The 23,055-nt window shown below is 49.6% G+C and overlaps 1 protein-coding gene across 1 annotated transcript in view; it reads left to right on the top strand.

Annotated features, from left to right (window-relative positions):
• ITGA9 (integrin subunit alpha 9) overlaps positions 1–18,201 on the top strand; it is a 352,967-nt gene extending 334,766 nt beyond the window's left edge. Inside the window, exon 28 of the mRNA XM_066350935.1 lies at positions 13,340–18,201. Within this exon, the coding sequence (XP_066207032.1) occupies positions 13,340–13,438 (99 nt within the window). The 3' untranslated portion in view covers positions 13,439–18,201. The remainder of the gene's footprint in view (positions 1–13,339) is intronic.
• Positions 18,202–23,055: the final 4,854 nt, after the last annotated feature.

Raw genomic sequence — 23,055 nt, 5'->3', positions numbered from 1 at the left:
GGGACAGCAATGTCCCTTTCAGGCTGCAGATGGGCTCCTGGCTCCTTTTGGGGTCATTTACCACTGAGGATTGGACCACTTGAAAGAAAGAGCCAAAAGCTTACTCTCCTTTTTTTCTTGCCTTCCCACCAGTCCTAACGTAGGATGGCGGAAGCCTAACTCCAGAACAGAAGCATGGAGAGTAACAGCTGGGACTGGGTGGTTTACCGTTTACTGGGGGGGAGGGGGGGGGGCAGAGAAGGAACTGCAAAGCAACTCACTGTTCCTTTCCTGTGTGGAACAGGAGAAAGACTTCTGCCCAGACAACCTGGTAATTGGGTTGGGCTACGAGTCCCGAGTCCTGGGTAGCTGCACCGTGAGCTCTCCGCCCCACGGAGGTGCAGCAGAGGTGACCGAGGGAGTAGAGGGAGTAGAGGGAGTAGAGGGAGTGGTTAGCCCCGCCTCCTTCACCAGGAGCACCTGCTCATCCTTTGTGTCTTGCCTCTTGTCACTTCCTCAAGGAAAAAGGGGGTGTCCTCACTCCCAAGTCTAGGATGGTGTCTTTGCCTCACACTCTCCCCTTAGAGATCTGGAGTCCTTTTACTGCTCAGCCTCCGTATTCGTCAATAATGGTGTCAGTCATTAGCTGATGAAGGTCTGTCCCTCCCACTGGACAGCGATGTTCCTGGTGAGCGGGACCCATGCCTGTTCTTGTTGCCACTGCGATCCAGGACCGTAGTGAGGACTTCCTGACACCACAGCCCCGTGTTTCCAGGGTTCCGGGTTTCAGACACTGGTGGAAACAGCCTCTTACATTATTATAAATGGATGCTATAAATGTCAATAATTAGTTTCTTTGGGATTACAGAATAACTTATATTTATCAAGTAAGCATAGTAACAAATCAATAAGGGGAAAAAAAAAGTTGTAATACACTTAGGAGTCCACATCCCAGGAATAACCATGGTGAGCACAGTGCTGTCTCTTCTTGACCTTTGTTCTGCAAAATTGACATGGACCAGGCATTCTCATGGCGTTGGCTTATTTTCGAGTAGCATGTTAAATTTTCCAGTAACATACCTGATATATTTTCAGGTGTAGTACCTCTAAAATTAAAGCATTGGGTATTATTAACCTGAAAAAGTATAAGTACATCATTAGCATAGAATTCTAGAAACAGCAAAAAATAGTGTTTCATTGTACATTTTTCAGATCAACAGTTGGACTGCTTGCTTTAAATTTAGATATACTCCGCCTGAAAGAGTATCCGGAAGTTGAAGAAAAGTATGTTGAGCATATTACTTGAAAATAAGGTCCTGGCCAGTTGGCTCAGTGGTAGAGCGTCGGCCTGGCGTGCAGAAGTTCCGGGTTCGATTCCCGGCCAGGGCACACAGGAGAAGTGCCCATCTGCTTCTCCACCCCTCCCCCTCTCCATTGGAGCAAAGATGGCCCGGGCGCTGGGGATGGCTCCTTGGCCTCTGCCCCAGGCGCTGGAGTGGCTCTGGTCGCAACAGAGCGACGCCCCGGAGGGGCAGAGCATCGCCCCCTGGTGGGCAGAGCATCACCCCCTGATGGGCGTGCCGGGTGGATCCCGGTCGGGCGCATGCGAGAGTCTGTCTGACTGTCTCTCCCCGTTTCCAGCTTCGGAAAAGTGCAAAAAAAAAAAAGAAAAGAAAATAAGCTTATCTTATGTTCCACGCATTTTGGACCTCTGAGTAGTTACCGTTTCGCAGCCTGTTTTTCCCTGAACAGTGTTGTAATTGCCCTTCCGTCCTTACCTGTTTCCAGCACGGCCTGCAGGCTACAGAGGTCTGCAGCTCACACATCCCGTCCTCTGATGTTGGGATTCCGGTGGCTCCTGGGCTCACACTTCTTTCAACAGTTCTGTTGTGAATATCCTTGGAGCCAAATATTTGCACAAATCCTTCATTATGTGCTTAAGATGAAATCCTAGAAATGGAATTACCCAGTCAAAAGAAAGAGGCGTCTTAAGCCTTTTATTACAAGTTGCCAATTGCCCTCTAGAAAGGTTACACCGACTCACCCTCCCACAGGGGGTGAATGGGGGGGGGGGGTGAATCCAGAGTGCCCGATTTCCTGTATATATGCCAGGAGTGGAGATTACCCTTTTTTAAAAAAAATATATATGATTTGCCAGTGTGTTGTTTGTTTAATCAGTGTGGCCGGATAGATTCTTAATTCTCCATTTTTCTGCAACTCCTTCCTGCCGAGACAGCCTCTGGCCTGTGGGTGGGGAACAAAGGCAGCTCAGTGTTTGAGATTTGAAAGGACAGTAAAGGCTGGGGGGTGGGGGATGGGGGGGATGCCTGGGGGGTGGGGGTGGGGGGGACATGCCTGCGTCTCCCTTTTTTCTTCTGCCTTTGGATGGGCTCCTGAGATGAGAGGAGATGCCATCTTCCACAATGGGGAGTGTGGGGCGAGACAGGGACCCAGAGTGGGGAAGTGGGGGCTGTGTGGCACTCTCTGTCACGACATGTGTGCCCTCCCGGCCACCCCACTTGGCTCTGCCATCAGGGGTGCTCGGCGGTGTCCCAGCTCCTGAGCACACGCTGCTGTCACCCGCCACCAGCTTAGCTTTGCTTCTGTTGTGTTTGATTAAAGAATGTGGTGGCAGGAGGTGGCTGTTGTGGGGTAGCCAGGACCCTGGGGTCACCCAGCTGTGCGTGATCCAAAGAGTCAGGACCCGTGAACGCAGATGTCACCCTCTGCCACAGACTGGGGCAGAGAGCAGAGTGGTGGCAGTCGAAGGGCCTTGACCCAGGCAAGGTCCTGCCCTGACTACAGCGATAGAGTAACAGGCTCTAAAAACGCTTTGAGAGAGCTGTTGGATGACGCTCTTTGGGTCACACAGCTCTGCTCATCACCCACAGGCGGCTCATTTCAACTCACATTTAGCGAGCACTTGCTTCGAACCCAACACGAGGCTAGGCACCTATGCATCCATGATGGCGACTCTTCCCTGCCCTCGAATGCCTTTCCGGCAAGCACGCAGACCTGTGGGCATAACTGAGGGCTGTGCAGTGACTTCTCTGGGAGCTGAGAAGAAGACTCCATCAATCTGCCCTGCCCCGGGGGAACGGGAGGCCATCGAGGACAGTGTGGGAGAGGAGGCCGCGGGCGACAGCTGCAGGCTGGAACCCTGGCCCTCACACTTCCCGACTGTGTGGCCTTAGGAGACCTGCTTACCCTCTCTGACCCGCAGTTTCCTCCTCTGTAACATGGGGACCATAGCGTGTAGTCTCAAGTATAGGGGTAATGCAGGCAGAACACTTAGCAACGCGCTTGACACATAGACATCCCCGATAAAAGGCAGAGGGCGTTTTACAAATGAGGTGTCATTCAGGTCTGACCTCGGGTTTGGTTTGAATTTTCCAGGCAGAAAAGGAGAGATGGACATTCCTTACAGAGGGAAGAGGAGGTGAGACAATAAGCAGGTTTTTTGTGGGCAGCTTGTGAGATGCGTCAAAGAAACGCAGTCGAACACTCACAATGAGATCACCTATCTCGGTGTGACAGGCCCTGCTGACCAGGAGAAAGGGGCCGCGTGGAGGCCTGTAAACAGAACAGAGGGGGCCACGTCTGTTTCAGGAGGGAGATTGGGGTCAGGCTGGGAACGAGGGCCATCTCCCTGGGTGGAGAGGAGGGGACCAAGTTAGAAGAGATAGGATTTGTTGATCAGTAGGACTTAAGAGGTCAGGAAGTAAAAAGGACTAGTCTCTTGCTGTTTTTAGATTAGACAATGGGTGGTTTCTCTCTTTTTTATTTTTTCTTATTTAGTGAGGGGGGGAGGCAGAGAAACAGACTTCCGCATGTGCCCGACCGGGATCCACAGGGCATGCCCACCAGGGGGCGATGCTCTGCCCCTCTAGGGCACTGCTCAGTTGCAACTGGAGCCATTCTAGTACCTGAGGCAGAGGCCATGGAGCCATCCTCAGAGCCTGGGGCCAACTTGCTCTAATTGAGCCATGGCTGCAGGAGGAGAGGAGAAGAGAGAGAGAGAGAGGAAGAGGGGTGGAGAAGCAGATGCACTCTTCTCCTCTGTGCCCTGACTGAGGATCAAACCTGGGACATCCAAACGCTGGCCTGACGCTCTACCACTGAGGCAACCAGCCAGGGCCTGGATGGTTTCTCTTAACCAGGGTAAGGAAGGCAGGGCTGGAAGTCGTTCTGGAAGAGGAGGAGTTTAGTATTGGGCTTTCTGAGTGTGGTTGCCTCCAGGAGACTAGACTAGGCCTGACCCCCACTCCCAGTCACCCTCGACTGATAGAGGGAGGGTCATTCCTATCACCTCACTGTCCTGGGCAGTTTTCTTATCAGTTTCTAGGGCTAAACACATGTATCTCAGGCATCACAGAGGCCATTTTTTCCAGTTGCAAAAGAAAAAAAGAAGGAAATCTATGTATAGCCCCTTAAACAAAGGGAGAATTAATTCTAAGGCTGCAGGATACGCATAGGTACCAAAAGAAATGTGTGTGTTCAGACACAGCAAATGTCCACAAACCAAAGCAGGCACTCCCCCTCCTCCTCTCACGCGCACTGCCCTGCACAGCTCTTACCTCTACTCCTCGGTCGCCTGCATCTTTCTTCTCCATGGCAGCCCGGCTTTCTCCACGCTCCCTGACACGCAGGAGGAAATGGTGCTCCAGCCACCTCGGGTTCCTGACTCTACAAGTCTGGGAGAGAAGATCCGATAGGCTTAGCTCAAGTCAGATGTCCGCTTCTTGCCCACTGTGGCTAAGGGCAGGGAGTTGGCTAGGAGAGAATCCCGTGTCTCCCACCAATTCATACAGCTGAGGCTAGGGTAGGAGAAAGATGCAAGGTGGCAGTTTGGGGAGATGGGATGGGAGAAGGGGTAGGGGTGAATCCCAGAAAAGAAGGAAATTAAGCAGATACCCCAAAGTTATTCACTCCAGCAGGGTTTCAAGGTTGTTAGCAGTGCTGATGCCTACATTGCAGGCTTTTATATTGTACCAGTTAGCTATGGCTGCATAACAAATGCCCCCACATTGATTGACTTCAAAAAATTGTTACATTATATCTTACAAATATGTGGGTCATATTTGTAAGGAATTCAGAAAGGGTTTGGCTGGTCGAGTCTTCTGTTCCACGTGACACTGAGTAGGGTCACTCAGTGGCATTCACCTGGTGGCTGATCTGGTCTGAGGAGTGTAAGACAGCTTCCCTCATATGCCTGGCACCTTTGGAGGGCTGGCTGGGAGGCTGGACTCAACTGAGTCCCTCTCCCTCACCGTGTCGTCTCAGGGCCTCTCTGTGTGGCCCGTCCAGCAGAGCGGTGTGAGTTTTTACACGGTGGGAGGCTGCAGAAGAGCATGAGAAAACTGGCCAGTTCTCTCAAAGGCCAGCCCAGAACTGGCACAGCATCATCCCACCAGACTCTGCTGGCCAGAGTGGTCACATGCCAGCCTAGATTCAAGGAAGGGGACCTAGAGCCTTCCTGTCAGTGGGAGGCGTGGCAAAGAGTCTGCAGCCACCTTTTATCTGCCCCATTTAGAATGTTCAGAAATAGCAGCAAAACCCTGATCTTTTCTTCAAACGTCACTGTTGCTGTTTTTAAAGCCAATGAAACCTCTCTTCTATCATGTCATAGACACAGTCACAACTGAGCTCCTTCAGGGAAAAGGAAATGAAACGGTCAACTCCGGTACAGCGGTCATGAATGCGCTCATTCAGAGTGGACGGTGTCTTCAGGCAAAGCCCTGACGCAGGAAGGGGCTTGGCAGAGGGAGTTTCTTCAGGAAAAAATTTTTCTTAACCGGCTAACTAAATATGACTTTACAGGAGGTTGAAAAGGGTAAATGAAATGAAGGATTACTTGGAAGACCTACATATCCCTAAAACTTCCAACTACAGACCTCTTGTCAACTCTGATTCTTATCTCTATAACCTCGTAATGACTCATTACATATCATGGCTGGAGATCCAATATCACATTGACAGTCCAGTGCATAGAAATCTGTTGATTAATGGGCTGAAGTCCAGCCTGTTGTAGACTTCTGTGGGAGGTCTTGATGACTCTAGCTTCTTACCACAGTTCATATATAATTCCCTCCCACCCTTTCAAGAGGAAAGCTGTGAGGGATCCCCAGTTGCCACTGCTGATGAGGAGCCACTCCACTAGGGCCTCTGAAGATAGGTAGGCAATTCAACTTCTCTTCCTTTTGAGAGAACTCCATCTCCCTCCCTCCCTCCCTCCCTCTTCTCTCTTTCTCCCTCTCTCTCCATTAGTTTTAGAGAGGATGGGAGAGAGAGAGAGAGAGAGAGACGTTGATTTGTTGTTCCACTTGTTGGTGCCTTTATTGGTTGACTCTTGTATGTACCCTGAATGGGGCTGAGGATGATGCTATAACCAACTGAGCTACCCGACCAGGGTGAGCCACTTTGCTTGAAGTTCCCTTTAAAGTAGCTCCTGGTATTCATTCCTGTGGTCGCTTGCCACCACCTTGAGCTCATGAGCCAACATATGGTTGTTCCCCAAAAAAATGTCCCATAAACACAAATTCTGGGCTGATACCGAAAGCAGGACAAAGCAGACACCCATGCTAATGCATTTTTGGTGCCACACAGGCCCGCGGGTCAGCAGGCGTTACACTTGCAGGATGGTCGGTCGGTGCCTTCCTCCCGCAAACAGTACTGGGTCCCTAGTAGGCGGTGGGCTCTGGGCACAGGGACGGAGGTAGACAGTGCAGCCCTCACTTCATCGTAAAGGTCTCTGGGAAGAACAGTTAAGTGCTCAGAGAGGACGGCTGTGCCATGTACGTCGTGAGAGGGAGCAGGACTTGGCAGGCGAAGGAGCGTGTGCCACCAGCTGCTGGCCCTTCCCAAGGTTACTGTGGTGCTACTAACACGCCATCGTCCCCAGTTTATCTGAAATAGAAACCCCTTATAGGGTCATCAGATGCCTTTCCAGACAGAAGCTCCAGGCTCCCTACCTCCTCCCCCTCTGACTCTGGGCAGGCTCCGGAATCTTCCAGAATGTCCGCTCCCTGGCATCTCGGCCCCTCTCCCGTGCTTGGCAGCAGCGGGCCCTGGCCCCGGCACAGAATCCACAGCGAGGGCCTCGAGCTAACCAGGCCCATCCTCACATACTGAACTCGAGCCTATCAGCTTTCCCGAAGCTGGGATGCTCGCAGACACTGGGAGCCGTAATTTAAACTTCATGTGCGAGGGCTGCAGCAGTCAGCCAAACCGCCGTGCAGGGAGAAAACTTTGAAACACGAAACTGTTTTAAGGGAGAAAAATCCAAATGAGTCCCCTCTCCTGTCCCGTAGCTCCCGACTGGGCCTGAAGCGGTCTGGGCCCGGTGCCTCTGCAGGAGGGCAGTCATACAGGCCTGGGCAGAGGAGCTCTGATTGGTCAGGGGTCCAGTAGGGACAGCATCATCTTTGAGTTGCACCTTTAAGGAATGTCTTCAAATCAGGAAGCCAACCTTTGAGTCAGATGGTGAGAAGGTGAAGAGGCTGGGGTGTCTTTCATTTAGGAGAGAAAGCTTCATTTGGGGTGAAAAGTGAAAAGCTGCCTCCTCCCCTACTGCTTTCGGCCAGGGAACCTGTGCCCCCTCTCCTGTTTGCCCCCACGCAGGCCAGGCCGGGACGGCTCGGAGCAGAAGGCCGTGCCGTGGCTTGGCGGCCCCGGGACCAGCCGGCCCCTCCTCGACCAGGGGCGAAGAGGCAGGCTGCGCGGTGTGCTGGCCACCCCGGGAAAGGCACCACCCCCAGCCCTCGGCTGGAGCCGTTCCAGGAGCCTGCTGCTTGCGAGCTGGCTTTGGGCTCCTGGTTTTTATTTGAGAGCATTTCTGCTGACCTCCAGCAGACACACTTAGAAAAATAAATCTGCAGAATGGCTCGGGGAATGTGTAAGGCTTGGCAGCCCCTCCAGGGGTCACTGGGGTTATCACCTTCCCTCCAGCCAGGCGGGGGGATGCCATCCTTGCTTCTTTCTCCAAAGAAAGAAAAATGAACAGACACAGGAGCATGTGTGCGCACACGGACACCCCCACACGCCCGTCACACTGTCTCAATTAAAACCATGTGCCAGAGACACTCGGTGGGGGCTTATTTATGTTTCGAAGTAAATATTGGGCTGATGTTGCATGGTTGACATCTCGAGACAGAGACATGCTATGTAAATAGTCAAGAAGCTGAAGAGACCCGTAAACATGGGGCCCCGAGTTCATCCAAAGAAGGAGAGCATCCGAGGGCTCTGGCTCAGCTGCCCAGGGGGCAAGCCAGAGGCCCAGGAAGGAGGGCGGGGCTGCCCCCGAGCCCGGGGGCCAGTCTCGCACTCACCCCGAAATGTGCTGGGGAGGAAGGGGTCGGGCTGCAGCCTGCAGACCCCGGAACTCAGTCAACCCTTGTTCCCGTCTAGGCCTCGTGCCTCCCTAATAGGACTATTCAGGGGAAAACTGTCTCCCTAGAGATTTTCTGGCCGCTTATTGATACAGATTTATCAGAGGGTGGGGTGACGAGTCAGGGGGCTCGGGGAGCTGCTTTTGGCTGTCGGAGCTTCACAGACAGACGGAAAAAGCACACTGCGCCCTCGGCTTTCAGCTGAGCGATGCTTGGCTTACGCCTCTCCCGCTCTAGGGTTTCCATGAGTGTTTTCTCTGCTCTGGGCAGAACAGTTATAAACAGAACCTTTTGCCCCTCAAGTGGCAAAGGAAGCCCTGGAAGGTTCCAGAAAAATAGTGCAGGAAAACATTTGACTCCATTGGATTGGAATTGAGTGTGGGGCTGCTCAGGGTCCGGCTTCCACTCAGCACGAGTCATTTCCCAGCATGCTCAGTGTGAGCCCGGCTGGCACCAAAAACACCCGTGTGGCCAGCCCTTCTCCAAGGTTTTCCCCGATGTTACTAACTGGGAGCGCTAACGAGAGCGAGCACACCCGCCGGAGGGGGGCCTGCTGCCGGGGAGAAGTCTTGATCAACCTTAATGTTTGAGAATTTCATAATTCTTTATATGGATATATATATATATATATATATATCCATACTTTGAAAGTTGGAAATTCAGTTTTCCAGACGCTTCCAAAAACTCCCTTAGAAAAATTGACACGGGGCAAGGATTCTGTGCCTGTCCCCTCTTAGTGTGAGTCCTGACGACAGAGCTACAGTCCCAACTTGGCTTTGGGGGCCAATGTAAAAAGCTGTCATTGTGTTCCATGGTTGGGAGAGGTCTGAGAATGCCATTGGTCTCTTGGGGAGAGACAGAGACACGGACTGGGGTTCAGAGCCAGAAAATGACCTGTCCTGTGGCCCAAGGGGCAGTGAATTGGAGCATGAGCAGTAATCGGGTGTCTGGGCTCCCGGGCCACGTCCCTTCCCTATACAACTCCTCCAAGTAGACCCCCTGGCACTGGGCAGGCCTTGTGTGACTCAGGTGTTTGGGGTTCCATGGCTGTATAAACTCAGAGCCTGGTTCTATATTAAGAGCCAAAACCAGGCTCCAAGCAAAAGCGTAAAGGTGATAGTCTCTTTTTCCGAAGTAGAATTAGTCGGATCCTGTGAGAAGCCAAGTTAGTTTGATAGAGACACTACTCGACTACGTGGTCCCTTTGTGCAAACTGGTCAACAGTGCCCCTTCCGCCAGAAGCTTGACTTCCATCTGTCAGAAATTCAGGGAAATCTACTGATTTCATTCGAAAAGGACCCTCTACTGACATCTGCTGGAAAATAGTTGAAATAAATTTACAAGTCTCTCTCTTTGACGTTGAGTGGCACTGGTACCCCCCTCTAGCACACAGTTATGCACTGCTATACCCAGCACTCCCGACCCGCCAGAGTGGACTGTGTTTTAAGAAACAGTCTTTGGCTCCAAAGAACGGCAAACAGCAGTGGCAGCTCCAGCCTTCCCTCTAGAGATGACATCGAGGTTGTGTTGGGAACAGGGCGCTCGAGAGCCTGCAGAGTTGGAGCGGGGCATAGAGTTGGCGAGGCTGTTTCTGGGAGCAGCTCTGCTGTCACTCCCAGTGGGGGGAGGTGAGCTTAAGACTCATGCTGACATCACTTCCTTTGAAAGGAAAGGGCTTGCTCCGGGTCCCCGCAGGAAATGACGGCACCTTCACTTTTTGGCAACAAATATGACACATGTGAACGCACACGTGAGATTTAGTCCAGGTGCTCTAAATCCTGGCTCGATTGTGTGTACACTCCATGTCAAACCTTCGTGCTAGCATAGCTCTGAGAAAGTGAGCCGACTTTTGTCCTTAGAGATGAAGGAAAGTCTGTTCAGCAGGACAAGGCACAGCAATGCTCTTTACGTCAAGAACTCTGTCAGTTAGCCCTCTACCACCCTTCCTGTGGGTGTTCACTCATTCAGTAAGTCAAACAAAAAAAAATGGAGTCCTGTATCAGTTAACACATGCTGCGTAACAAACCATCCCAAAGTCTAATGGCTTAAAAGCAGCAACCATCAACGTAGCTCACAACTCCGTGGGTTGGACTGAGTTTAACGGGGTAGCTCTCCAGTCTCAGCTGGACTCACACCCACACCTGCAGGCAGCTGGGTGTTGGCAGGTGTAGGAGGGCCCCAGCTGAGTGGACTCTCACCTTTCAGCAGGCTAAACCAAACTTACTGATGTGGCCCAGCAGGATTCTGAGAAAATGAGCAGAAATGTGCAAGGCCTCCTGAGGCCTCAGTGTGAAACTGACACCGCACCTCCTCCATTGCCTCCAGTTGTCAAAGCAAATCACCGTGCAGATTGAGGGTGTCAGAACTGGACCCCACCTTTCCGGTGGGAGCTGCTGCAGAGTCCCGTGGCAGAGGGCATGGATACGGGGGGAATGGAGGATGGGGGCATCTCTGCAGTTCATCGCTGATGCCAAGGACAGGTGCGATGCCAAGCTCGGGCTAGAAAGCACAATCCTGCCCTCAAGGAGTTCTGAAACAAATGCAAAAGATAAGGAGGGAGCAGACAATTAAAATCCTGCTTGCCTGGTGCCAGGGCAGAGAGATGCTACGTGTCTGGAGTTGAGAGTGAGTAACCTGGGATTGCTGAAACATGACACCTTCGGCTGACGGTTCTGTGCTCAGGAATCTCATTTCCACATTCCCTCCAGCCTTATTTTCACGATCATGTTCCCTTCGGCACAGAAGAGGCACATGACGTGTTGGGGTTTGTTTTCCCCAGCCCACCATCTTTATCTTTAAATAATGAGAGTTCAAGCAGTAACTTCTTAGTCAGACATTCCCATTAAATCTTGGGTTGCTTTTCTGGCCTTCTGTGGGTGTCCTTTGAAGGCAATGACAAGGACCTTTTTCGAATTATGCAGAACATTCAGGCTGAGCCCCTTTGCCACATGCCCTGCTGAGAGGGGACGGCGGGAGGGATCCGAGAGGAGAAAAGTGCACGGGTGGGGGTGTCACGGTGGCGTGCGGACACAGGTGGTCTGACGCTGCTGAGAGACCCCCCAGGGCGGAACACCCCTGGAACTCAGTGTCTGCTCACAGCCCTGGCCAGGAGGAGGGAAGCTCACAACGCAGGAAGGACCCTTGCCAGTTGTTTTAGGGAAGCTCCTAGTCCTTCCGGTCACCCAGATGGCAGCGCCCCTTCGTTGACTCCACTCCGAGCGAGTGCCCAGGATTTCCTTGGCAGCCTGGGTGGAGAGGTTTCCCGGCGGCTCCCTTGATGCTAGTGCTCAACTTTCTCTCAACCGGTAAGCCCCCTTCTGGGGGTAGGAAGCTGGCAAATCAGGACAATTCCTGAGTCCCCTCTTGCTTGACTTTCCTCGGGGACCTCACGCCATCAGGTGACTGTGGGTGCTTGCTTGGCTCATAAAGGAGCACGCAGATTCCTGACAGCAAAGAAGTTAGATGTGCACCCTGGCTGGGTAGCTCAGTCGGTTAGAGCATTGCCCTGATATGCCAAGATTGCGGGTTTGATGCCCAGTCAGGGCACATACAAGAATCAACCAATGAATGCATAAATAGTAAAACAACAAATCTCTCTCTCTCTCTCTCTCTCTCATCAATAAATGTTTAAAAATTAAAAAGGAGTTAGATGTGCCCACGAGAGCTGGGTTTGCTCAGTGATTTGCCAAGGGCAGGTCTATCTGCGCATCCACTGTTGGCAGCAGACTGTAGAGATGGCTGGCCTTGAGCGTTTCCAAATTATGACTCCGGGAATTGTAAGCTAACAACGGCACGGTCTTTCACACCTGCCGTATGTATGTCTGGATTCCTCTGTTCAGTGGGATTGAGAAGGAGACTTCGAGGGCAGTCATTTATGTGGAAGGTGACCTCGGGAGACACTGACTGGAGCCAGGAAGCAAGGCAGGGAAGAGAAAGGAGTCAATCAAGAATGTGTGGAGCTGGTGAGCACTGTGGCTAGTTCCCCTGGGAAGGTGTGGAGGGCGTGCCCCTCAGGGCTGTCACCCCCGAGGAGAGACACAGCCCGAGTGCACGCAGTCCAGGCGGTCGTGCCCAAAGCAGAGGCAAGGAGGGATGTCTGGCCTCAGAAACAGACACCGTTGATGTTGGTGAGCAAAGACCAAGAGGTGCCAGGTCACCCTGGGCACGGGAGAAAAGGTCAGCCTTGGGCTACGAAAAGTTGCTTAAATATCAGGCAGTATAGTACCTATAATGACTGTCTGAGAAAAAGGAAAGTTCATCTTACCGTATGGGAAAAGCCATCAGACCTGGAGAGGGAAGGTCTTTTCAGAACCAGGCAATAGGAAACTGCCGTCCGGGGTGAGAAGGAGATGCCAGTTCTCGGGGGTCCTTGCTGCCAGAGGTGGAATGCGGACAGCATGAGTTTCACGGGTTTGAGAGATCTAGAGGGCAGCAAGGCAGAATGCAGGTCTGCAGACCCTTTCAAAATTGTGAGAGTAGCAATTATTATTCCACGATGGTTAATATCTCTCAGGATATTAATAGGTTTGTTGAAAGCCAGACAAGCTCAGGAAATGTAAACCCCTGGGGCCTTAGACCCTTTTCTAGGGGTTTATTAGATCCTTTACTGTTCTGTTGTACATTGCAAAGGTCTTAAAGGAAGAAGGGATGCAGCATTTCCCAACTTATTTGACCATGAAACTGATTTTCCTCCCGAACGACCGTGGAAGGACTCTCGGTAGCTAGGGTTGCCCAGCACACAGTTTGGGAAACACTCCGCCAGACAGCCGCACTTTTCAGGGAGCAGTGGTCAGCTTAGCCCGCAGGAGGTCCACGTGTCCAGAGGCGTGGCTGCACGTGCTGCTCTTTCTCAAGCAGCCGAGACCAAGGAGTTCCCGGAGCTGTCCCAGCACCGTGAGTGCCGGCCATGCCTCCTCCTCCTCCTCCTCGACATCCGCATGTCTAACCCGGCTTCTCCTCTCTGTGCCTTTCAGATGGGCTTCTTCCGCCGAAGGTACAAAGAGATTATTGAAGCCGAGAAGAACCGGAAAGAGAACGAAGACAGTTGGGACTGGGTCCAGAAAAACCAGTGACCTACCCCACCAGTCACGTGACCCAATCATTGCGCCCGTCGTCCTTGATCTTTGTATCTTCCATATTTGGAAGAAAGAATCTTCTCCAGATTTTTCGGAGGCCCCACTGATGCTGTTCTCGTCCTCATTCTCTCGAGCCCGGGTGCCAACCCGGGGCAGCCACTCTGGCCAGGTCACATGACTGAAGCCCACCACTTACTTCTTTTCGAAGGTGAACTCTGACCTTTGGTAAGCAAGCTAAGAGCCGAGCAATATTTATGGATGCAACATGTGTGGTCAACCCTCAGGGGAAAACTGTTACCTAAAAGTATTTTTATAAATATAAGCCTTTTATACTGATTATGTCTTTATATTTGTATCAATGTTTTATTATTTCTATTAAATAGTTATATAATTCACTCAAGCACTGATATCTGGCCTGGAAACACATGTACATTCATACAGCTCTTAAAGTGTAAAACTCTTACTGTTCGTTGGAACTTGCTGTTAAAATAGACTCGCGGATCAAATAATCTGAAGAAACCTCGTGTCACGAGTCCACCAAGCTTGCAGGGCTGCGTATAAACTGTGATGGTGGCAGGACCCCTAAGAAATTTCACATCTTTATCGCCTGGAGTCAAGTGTGAAGTAATGTGCTGAAGAACTGTAAGTGGATTTTCATATGTACCTTTTGTTGGAAGAGTCCCAGCAGCAGTTTTGGGTAGAAAGCCTGATTCCAAGCAACGAGTCTGCTCTGCATCGCCTCTATACAGCGTTTATCTCACCCACCCACCCCCCTTCCAATTGGATTAATAAAAAAAAGTTTGGAGTGATGCCAGTCGGTCATCTGGTAAACCTCAGAATGGCATCTCATCCTGGACATCCGAGTCTACGCACCACAAGGACTCAATCAGTGCCCACCCAGCAAAGACTTGTGTCTGAATGCCACGATGTGTTTGTTGCCTTTGTGTGGTCATTTGAGGTCAGAAGTCTCTATTTCTCCATCACTTTGGCTGACCCACATAATAGTCATTCCAGAGTCCTTCCCAGAGATAATCATTCAGACCTGTTCTTTTTTTTTTTTTTTAATAGTATCTTCCGTGGGTTTCCCAAGAAGTAGACCCCAAGACAAGGATTTGCATGCAAGTAACTTATTAAAGAAGTGTTTCCAGGGGACACCAGTATGGGATTGAGGGGCACAGGGCAGGGAAGGGGAGAAAGCCAGGGAAGGGGGCCATTTCAGAGAAGGTCCCGGAGGGTAGCTTCTGCCTGATCCTGCAAGGGAGCTCTGGAGGATAAGTCGCATCTTAGAGCTGTCCCAACCTGAGGCAAGAGAGCTGAGCCTTCATATTCTTGCACCCAGGGGAGATGTAAACTTTGCACTCCTGGTGCCTACTGGCAAATGACTCCAATAGCCAGGGGAAGTCCACTAAAGGAGCGCTGCAGGGACTCCCCAACCTGGGGAGGCATCCAGAAATGATGCGAAGGGATCTGGGCTTAGCCCGGCCTCCTTCCCGACCCTCTGCGTGGTTGAATGATGAGTTAATGGCCTTCAGTATCCAAGCTTTCTCTGTGACAGTGTTTATCATCAAATGCACTCTGCTGCCCAGTTCTGAGTGCGTTGTGGTTTTCTAAATGGGCAATGAGATGAGGGCTGTAGCCTGCTCAGCACTGCACCTGGCCCCAGAGTGAACACTCAGTCACTGTTAGCAGCTATGGCGGCTGCTACCACCGCTGAGTAACCATCTGATCAGAGAGAAAACATGGGGCTCAGAGCAGAGTCTAACAGAGTCAGTCCTTCATGGCTATTAGAGCTGCTCAAGCCCCAGCTACGCACAGATGGGCATCAAATGGGAAAGAAGCAAGAAACAAGACAAAGGATCTTGACTATAGGACCTTCCTTACTGGAAGCTAACATGGTAGGGGGTGTGAACATTGTTGGAAAGACACAACTTCAGGGGAGATTGGTTTTCTATACACTTAGCTGATACTTGCAAACCTATCAAAAGTTTTGGCAAAATCCTGAGGGTGCTGAGCAGTTGCAAACCTGGCGTAGAACGTGTGTATTTTTGTTCCTTCCTAGGCATTATTTATGATGCAGGAAGATAATGAATGTATGATGGTGAATATAGGAACAGACAACAAAACCACGAGGGTCAGTGGCGTGAACGAGGTGGGTCTTAGAAAGAAGTTAGGGATGTTGCATCTAAGGGACAGGGGCGCAGAGGTTGCCGCAGGGCAGACAGAGGCAGAGAAACCGGTCCTTGCTCAGAGTTTGCCCATGAGTTTTATCCACAGTAATAAAAGCAGTCTTGAGTGGGTTTTAGTCACTCATATGAAGGATATTTCTGGGGCCTCCGTGGTGCGTCAAGCACTGAGCCGGGCCCTGGCGGTTTCCCGGAGAACGCCACAGGCACATTCTGTTGGGGGAGGCGACCCTTCCTGCAGTGGGATGTGAAGTGTGGGGTTTTTTTTAATGAAACCACATTCGTAGCTTTCCTTTTAATGGGCTTTGGTTCATTGGGTCATGTTGTCCTTTAGTAAATCACTTAAAATGCTTAGGTGGTAGTGCTGGGCTGGCTCCATCAGCAGTTTGGCCAAATGCTTTTCTAGCCACTAACCAGCCTCCTGCCCGGGGCGCAGACACATGGGTGACAGAGTGGCAGGGTGACACGCAGGCCAGCCAGAGGGAAAAGCCTCATTCCAACAAGGGCAGGCTCCCGTGGACAGTGTCAGAGCTGGGTCCACCTGCTTCTGGATGGGTAGACTCGCGTGGGTACTCCTGTCCCCAGGAGATCAAACTTCATAGGTCAGTTTTAAGAAAAAAAATCTTATTTGGCATCAACTGGAGCAAACTCTGGCAGCCACCCCAGGAACCCGTTTGGGAAGGACGGTGCCTCTGCTTGTCTGATCATGCTGGGGCGCAGGTGGGAGTCACAGGGACCAGGGCATCAGCCACTGAGCGCGGGGACGGAGAAAGGAGTCAGCACGATGCTAGCACACTGTCCTCGCGGGCATCTCCCCAGTCCCGCCCCAGTGGGGAAGCGCTCAGCAGGCTCTCAGGGGAGGCAGACAGGGTGAGGTGTCATGTCTGTGTTACTTTTGCAGAATATCCGCTCACAATTCCACGGTGCATTCTAGTTTCTCCCCTTCCTGGTTTTGTGTATTCACTGTGGAACCCTATAAGACAGCAGTCTTCAACCGGGGTACCAGAGCAGGCATACTAGTGCGCCGCAAGACTTTTTTGAACTTCTAATACCTGACTGTTTAGTCAGGGGCACTGACCTTTTTTCCCTTCGATTGTCAAATTAAAAAGGACAACAGCCAGCACAGCAATAAACTTCCGGGGTGAATGAGTCCAAATTATACCTATTTTTTTTGTGTGTGTCAGATTGGCAAAAGATATGTTTTTGTTTGAGGTGTGCCACAGAATTTTAGTAATTAGTTTATGTGTGCCATGAGATGAAAAAGGTCGAAAATCGCTGTTTTAAACAACTCTCCAAAGGACTGAGATGCTTTCTTAAAGATTTAAAAAAAAAAAAAAAAGACTTTTGTAGAAATCGAGTAAAAAGCATGCTCCCTTTTCAAAAATGATGTGTTTATGCTCAGTTTATGTGGGAGTCACGAGTTTGGGACATCCCCAAAGTGAGCCTAGACCTGTCACAAAGAAGCCGTGGAGCTTAGGAACAAGGAGGCACTGGGAGAAGTGAGTGGGTCCGTTGGCTTCCTGGTGACTGACAGGCCCACATCTGGAGTTACCACTGAGGTCTTTCCCAGTCGGTTCTTCAGGGAAATTCCATCAGCATCACCAGGAGTCTTCTGAAGTCTAGTGAACGTTGTAGGAAACCCAAGAGAAAGCTCTTCTTCAGCAAATCACAGGTAGCCTACAGTCCTTGAGCCAAAGGCAAAAGGGGTTAAAAACAGAAAACCTTCAGGTCTCCTAGAAACATCTGGGGCCTGTGTTTAATACAAAGCAAGAGTGGATCCCTCGGGTGATATGTGTGTTGTATGCTCCCTGTTCATCCCTAGCAGAGGACTGTTTCAGAGGGTGACTCTACTGCTTTCATTTTTGGAAAGACGCTAGGCCCAGGGGAATGTAGTTATGCAAAGGATGCAGATGAAACATACATCTGGTAAACCCTACATACACCTAATTCAAACTGCCCCAAATTGACAGGCATTGTGAAGGATTACAATTTGGGGAACATGGCCCTTGAGCAGACAAGAAAAGGCAGAGAACGAATGTTTTGGAAATGCTCCAACATACAGGGTTTTAGTCGATGTTTTGTTCTGCTCTACAGAGCAATAATAATACCATGAAGAATATTTCTGAAACAAAGAATGGCTGAAAGGAGGAGCCAGCGTCAGCAGGGCCAAAATGAACCTTCTGGAGTGTCTTCTGCTTCTCAGCACAGTGGGGGGAACAATGAACAAATTCCCCCCCGGGGTGCCATGCTTTACCCCACAATGATCTAGACTTCAGACTTTGTTAAGGTTTTGGTTGTTTTATTCTAATGCGCATGGTATAACTGGCAGAGTGAGTTTCAAAGCTTTAAGAGTGATTAAATTGCATGGCAGGTACCCACGCTAACGTCACGTCCAGAACCTGGCTGATACGGTCACGTACATTTCCACTGAGGAGTTTTGGCGGGAAGGGGTGTTCCTCCTCGTGAAGTCATGTGTATTAAAGTCTATGCAGTCACTTCTAATTCACTTGCACTGTTTGGGAAATGCAGGTTTACAAAAATACATGTTTGGAATAAAAAAAAAATGGCTGCAAATGATTCGGGAGTTTGGTCTGAAATTTCTTTGCTAACGAAGAACTTGAACTTTGTGCAGGTCCATCTAATTGCTCATCAACAGCCCTCTAACTGTGGCTGAACTGGTCCTGATCTTTGGCCTCCACTCAATGGCCATTACCTTCTCTCTGCGTCACCTGCCTTCCCACGGCCACCCCTGAGACCTTGATCTTAAGGCAAACGTGCCCAAATTAAATAGAATACATTCCTCGCTGCTAGTAGACTGCCTCCACCTGCATCCACAAGTCAGTCACTCAGCGCTTTCCTAGAAACTTTCTCGTTGCGTTCTTACACGTTGACAAACATTGTGTTCTCTTAGAATTTTAATCTCCTCCATCTGTTTAGTTATGTCCCTGTTCTTATCTCAAACTCATTCACGTATGTGTTTTTCTCTCTCTTTTTTTTTTTTTTTTCTCCCTAGATGAAACCAACAAAGACATACCTCATTTATTGGTCTTTTTCAAGAATAAGCCTTTGGTTGTACCAATCAAGTCTATTGGCTTTTGCTTTTTATTTCATTAATTACTGATCTTCTTGAAATTTATTTTTCTCCCCTGTAAAGTAAAGCGCTCAGCAGGCTCTCCGGGGAGGCATGGTTAATATCCATGTACCTACACACCATTCAGCAGAGAGGGGGGTATGAAAAGATCCACTCCAGGGGTTAAAAATGGTGGTCATTAATTAGTAGGTGGGATTGTCAGTGTTTTTGCTTTGCTTTTTGTTTTGTTTTTACTAGCCTGAATTTTAGTTTTCTGTAGTGAGCATGTATTTCTTTTATAACAATGAAGCATATGCAAATTATTTGTAAAATAAAGATACACCCCCGGAGAGTAGGAATGACTAAGCAAAAAGAAGACACCAAATTGTAGGTCTGGAACGGAAGAGATTTGTTCGCAGCAAAGAGGACTGATGAGCCTGACGCTTAAGACAATTGATCCAGCGAGTAATTTCAAGCATTTTAATTCCAGATGTTTCCTGGCTTAACAAGACCTGCCACCCTTACTAGGGCTAAATAAATACGCTTCTCGAAGGTTGCCCAACCTGTTTCCCTAAGCCAGAAAAGGCCCTGAGAGGCTCAGAGGAATAGGAAGATACAAAATTAAGAGGAAGAAAAAGCACTGGTTAGTGAAGTCTGCCTCCATTCAATCGGGAGTTTTTTCAGTCCACCAGATTGCCCCTGGTCCTTAAAGCCTGTCTGTTCATCAGGTCATTGTGCTTAGCAATAAAATTAAGGTAAATGCTTACGCAGATCTCTGTCTACACCAGTGGTAGTCAACCTGGTCCCTACCGCCCACTAGGGGGCGCTCCAGCTTTCATGGTGGGCGGTATCGGAGCAACCAAAGTATAAATAAAAAGATAGATTTAACTATAGTAAGTTGTTTTATAAAGATTTATTCTGCCAAACTTAGTGAAAATCCAACAAAGTACTTGCTAAGTAATTATTATATGCTTTAACTCTGCTTTATAAATTTTATAAAATAAAGTTACTTCCCTACTTTATAAATCACCATTACTGTGGAACCGGTGGGCGGTTAGAAAATTTTACTACTAACAGAGATACAAAAGTGGGCAGTAGGTATAAAAAGGTTGACTACCCCTGGTCTACACCATCAACCTGATTGACAGCTCTCTATCAGCAAAGCTATTGGTCCCTGAGGTCATGTTCATTCATTCAAGGTAGACACCCAACTAAAGTGGGGCTAACGAGGTACCACTGGCTCTGTGCTGAAACCTGAGGCTATGCCATCAGGGCCTGCCACCAAACCTTTGCTTTGCCTCCAAGTCTAGTCTAGCTCATTTTATACTTTATTTGATATGATTCTTCTATAATTGAAAAAAAAATCCTAAAAGTAAGCTTCCATGATCCCCGTTCCTGACTGTGGAACAGGCAAGCCTCACTCTCAGGCCTCCACATTTATTCTGTGCTTTAAACTAGCCAAAGTGTGCTCTGGTTTGTTGCACCTGAGAACCCGACCGGATCTGTACAAATAGCAGGAGGGACTCCAAACAGCAGATGCACAAGGAGATGGGATCTGGACTTGTCATCCCATCGGGTGAAGTCTGACGGCAGTGAAGACCTGTGAGGGGCTAGAGGGCGATGCTCCTGCAGCCCAAGGCGGGTTCTCAAAGCACGGGGCCCCTACAGTGAAGGCAGGGTGTGGGGAGTCAGTGCGACCCCGGGGAAGGCATGAGGTAGGGCTGGGCAGTCAGCTGGCTCCTTACCTCGCTGGACAACAATATGGAAAAGAACAAACAGCTCAAACTCTAGTCTTGGTCCAAGGCAAGATTGGGGAACAAGGGACTTTCTATGATGAGGCTAAAAGAATTTTCACTTTGTGCAGCCATTGAACGGAGGTTGCCAAAAGTCAGGCTTTCGAAATCCTGTGGGTTGTCGAATTGTAAAACCCATTAAGTTCACAGATTATCAGATCCTTAATGTGAAATGCAGAGCATTGATGAGGCATGGATGAGGAAATGAGTGGGACTCAAGAATTGCAATGGGGACAGATGGGAGGGGGCCAGGAACCTCCTTGGCTTCTAATGAGGCTGTTGCTTCCTCACTTGAAGATCCAGAAATAACAATGTAATCATCTTGATGGAGAAGTCTGTTTTCTATATGCTACACGCTCCTCACCCCTTCAACGCCTTCAGATCTACAGGAAAAATCAAACCCATGTGGGGGTCGATCACATCGTCAAACCATAGAAGAGAAGGCTTACACACGTTAGCCATTAGGAAAGGCCTCACGGTGAGGAAGGGCCAGTGCCCAGCTCAGCTGTGCAGTGGGCATGCGCCCAGCCACACGGAGCATGGGGGAAGGTTCTGGCACGTGCTGCTTGGTCAACAAATCAAGGCTGAAGAGCAGCTAACATGTTCAGACATAAGGGAGGGAGATACCTACAACCTGAACTAAGTTCGGGGATGAGTGAGTGAGAAAACCCAGTAAAAGGGGGTGGAGAAGACAATTATTAATTTCAGGTAAACAAAAGTTGAAGAGTAAATGGAAAGAGAAGCATCTGGCCACAAGCCCCCACCTCCCACAGTCATGGTTGCTGAGGAAACGGTTGATAGTCACAGCTCTCACTGGAAAACATCCTCGATCGGCCCATAAGTTCCTTGTGAGTTTGGGTGTGAAACTGTGTCTACCCAGGGAAGGCTCAGGGGCTTGCAGGGTAACACCCCATCCCTCAGCAAACTGTAACAAAGCTGTGTAACTAGGGTCACGAACAATAAGTCGTACATAGAATCATGCAAATAACCGTACAAAGTGCGTTGCAAAGGTGTGAAATGGGAGGGTTAGCTAGCCTATTGTGGGAAATCAGGGAAGGCTTCCGTAAGGAACAGATGTGGGAAGGAGAAATAACTCAGTAGAAAGGTGGGGAAAGCATTTCAGGCAGAGGGAGCAGCATGTGCAAAGATCTTGGGGCAGCAGGAGCCTCGATTGTTCAAGACCCGGAGAAAAGCCCAGCGGCCAGAGCGCAGGAGCCCAGAGGCACGGGGGGGGGGGGGGGGGGGGGGGGCGTGCAAGCTGAGGTATGACAGGCAGAGCCGGGAGCTCCGCTAGCAGGTGGCTGGGATGATCTCATCCCTCTGCCAGTTCAGATGCTGGAGGGCAAGGCCCAGGGTGAGGGCAGCATCTCCCAATCCCTGGAGATGGAATCAAATCCTCTGGCCACCGGCTGTCCCCTGGTGGTCAGGACATGTCGGGACAGCCTTGGTAACAGCTGTTGTAAAAGTATGTGGATCTTTTGGGGGTATTGATGGGAAACAGAACATTTAAGTTCCTAAAACGTCAGTGAAGTAGTGCTGAGAGGCAACACTAATCAAGAAATTAAGTTCTGCAATTCATGGAAATAACGGGAAAAGACAAGAAAGCATCTTTTAAAATTAAGGACAAAAAATAACTTCAACCATACATTTGTAAAAGCAGTGTTTTCCTTGGGCATTCACTTCAAGTTGCAGAATTCTGAGAACACTGAGAATTACGGTGAAGCAGAGAACATGATCACAGTGAAGTGGGGTCATCCTCTAGGCCAGGGGTCTCAAACTCGCGGCCCGCGGGCCGCATGCGGCCCGCCGAACAATTTTGTGCGGCCCGCAGACTAATCCACAAAGTTCAAAATATTTTGGATAAAATTAAGTAAGCCTAGGGGCCTACTTGTATTTTTCATTTCTCTAGCATCCTAGCTAGATATTAGCTTAGTTAACAGCAGTTGTGATGCGAACTACAGTTTCTGGTCGTTTTGTGACACTGAGTAAACTGCATGTACGATTGTGCTTGTTGTACTGATTTTTTTTTGTTTTCAACTGCAGTGAGAAAAGTGTTGCGTAACAGTTGCCTTTTGTAGACCTAGTGCGGCCCGCCGAAGGGCTGTGATCTTGCTCTGCGGCCCACATGCTGAGTTGAGTTTGAGACCCCTGCTCTAGGCCCTCCAAAACTCCATCATTGTCAAGAAGGTTCACTCTCAACCCCGTGTGACAATAGGCGAAAAGCTACTAAATCAATAGACTCTTGGCAAACGTTTTCTCTGCAACATCATTGCAGTTACTGGAGAGATCTTAATTTGAAATACATTTTATAAAGGCAACAACGACATACTTTGATTCTAAGCTATTGATATTTTTTGCTGTGTGTAATATATTTTCCATGTCTGGGTTCATATATGTATGGATGAATGCTTAACTGTATGCTCTGAGCTCAAGAGTTGCGAACATTTTTCATTGTGCATAAATATATATCTTTACTCAGGTGGTTTATCCTAAACTTTTCTGAAAATTAATATTGGTCTACTTTGAATAAATGACCTTGAGCTGGGACATGCTGAATTAAAACACCAA

Source organism: Saccopteryx leptura, chromosome 10 (genome assembly GCF_036850995.1).
Source record: "Saccopteryx leptura isolate mSacLep1 chromosome 10, mSacLep1_pri_phased_curated, whole genome shotgun sequence".
NCBI classification, from domain to species: domain Eukaryota; kingdom Metazoa; phylum Chordata; class Mammalia; order Chiroptera; family Emballonuridae; genus Saccopteryx; species Saccopteryx leptura.
This window is presented reverse-complemented; position numbering and strand designations above follow the sequence as displayed.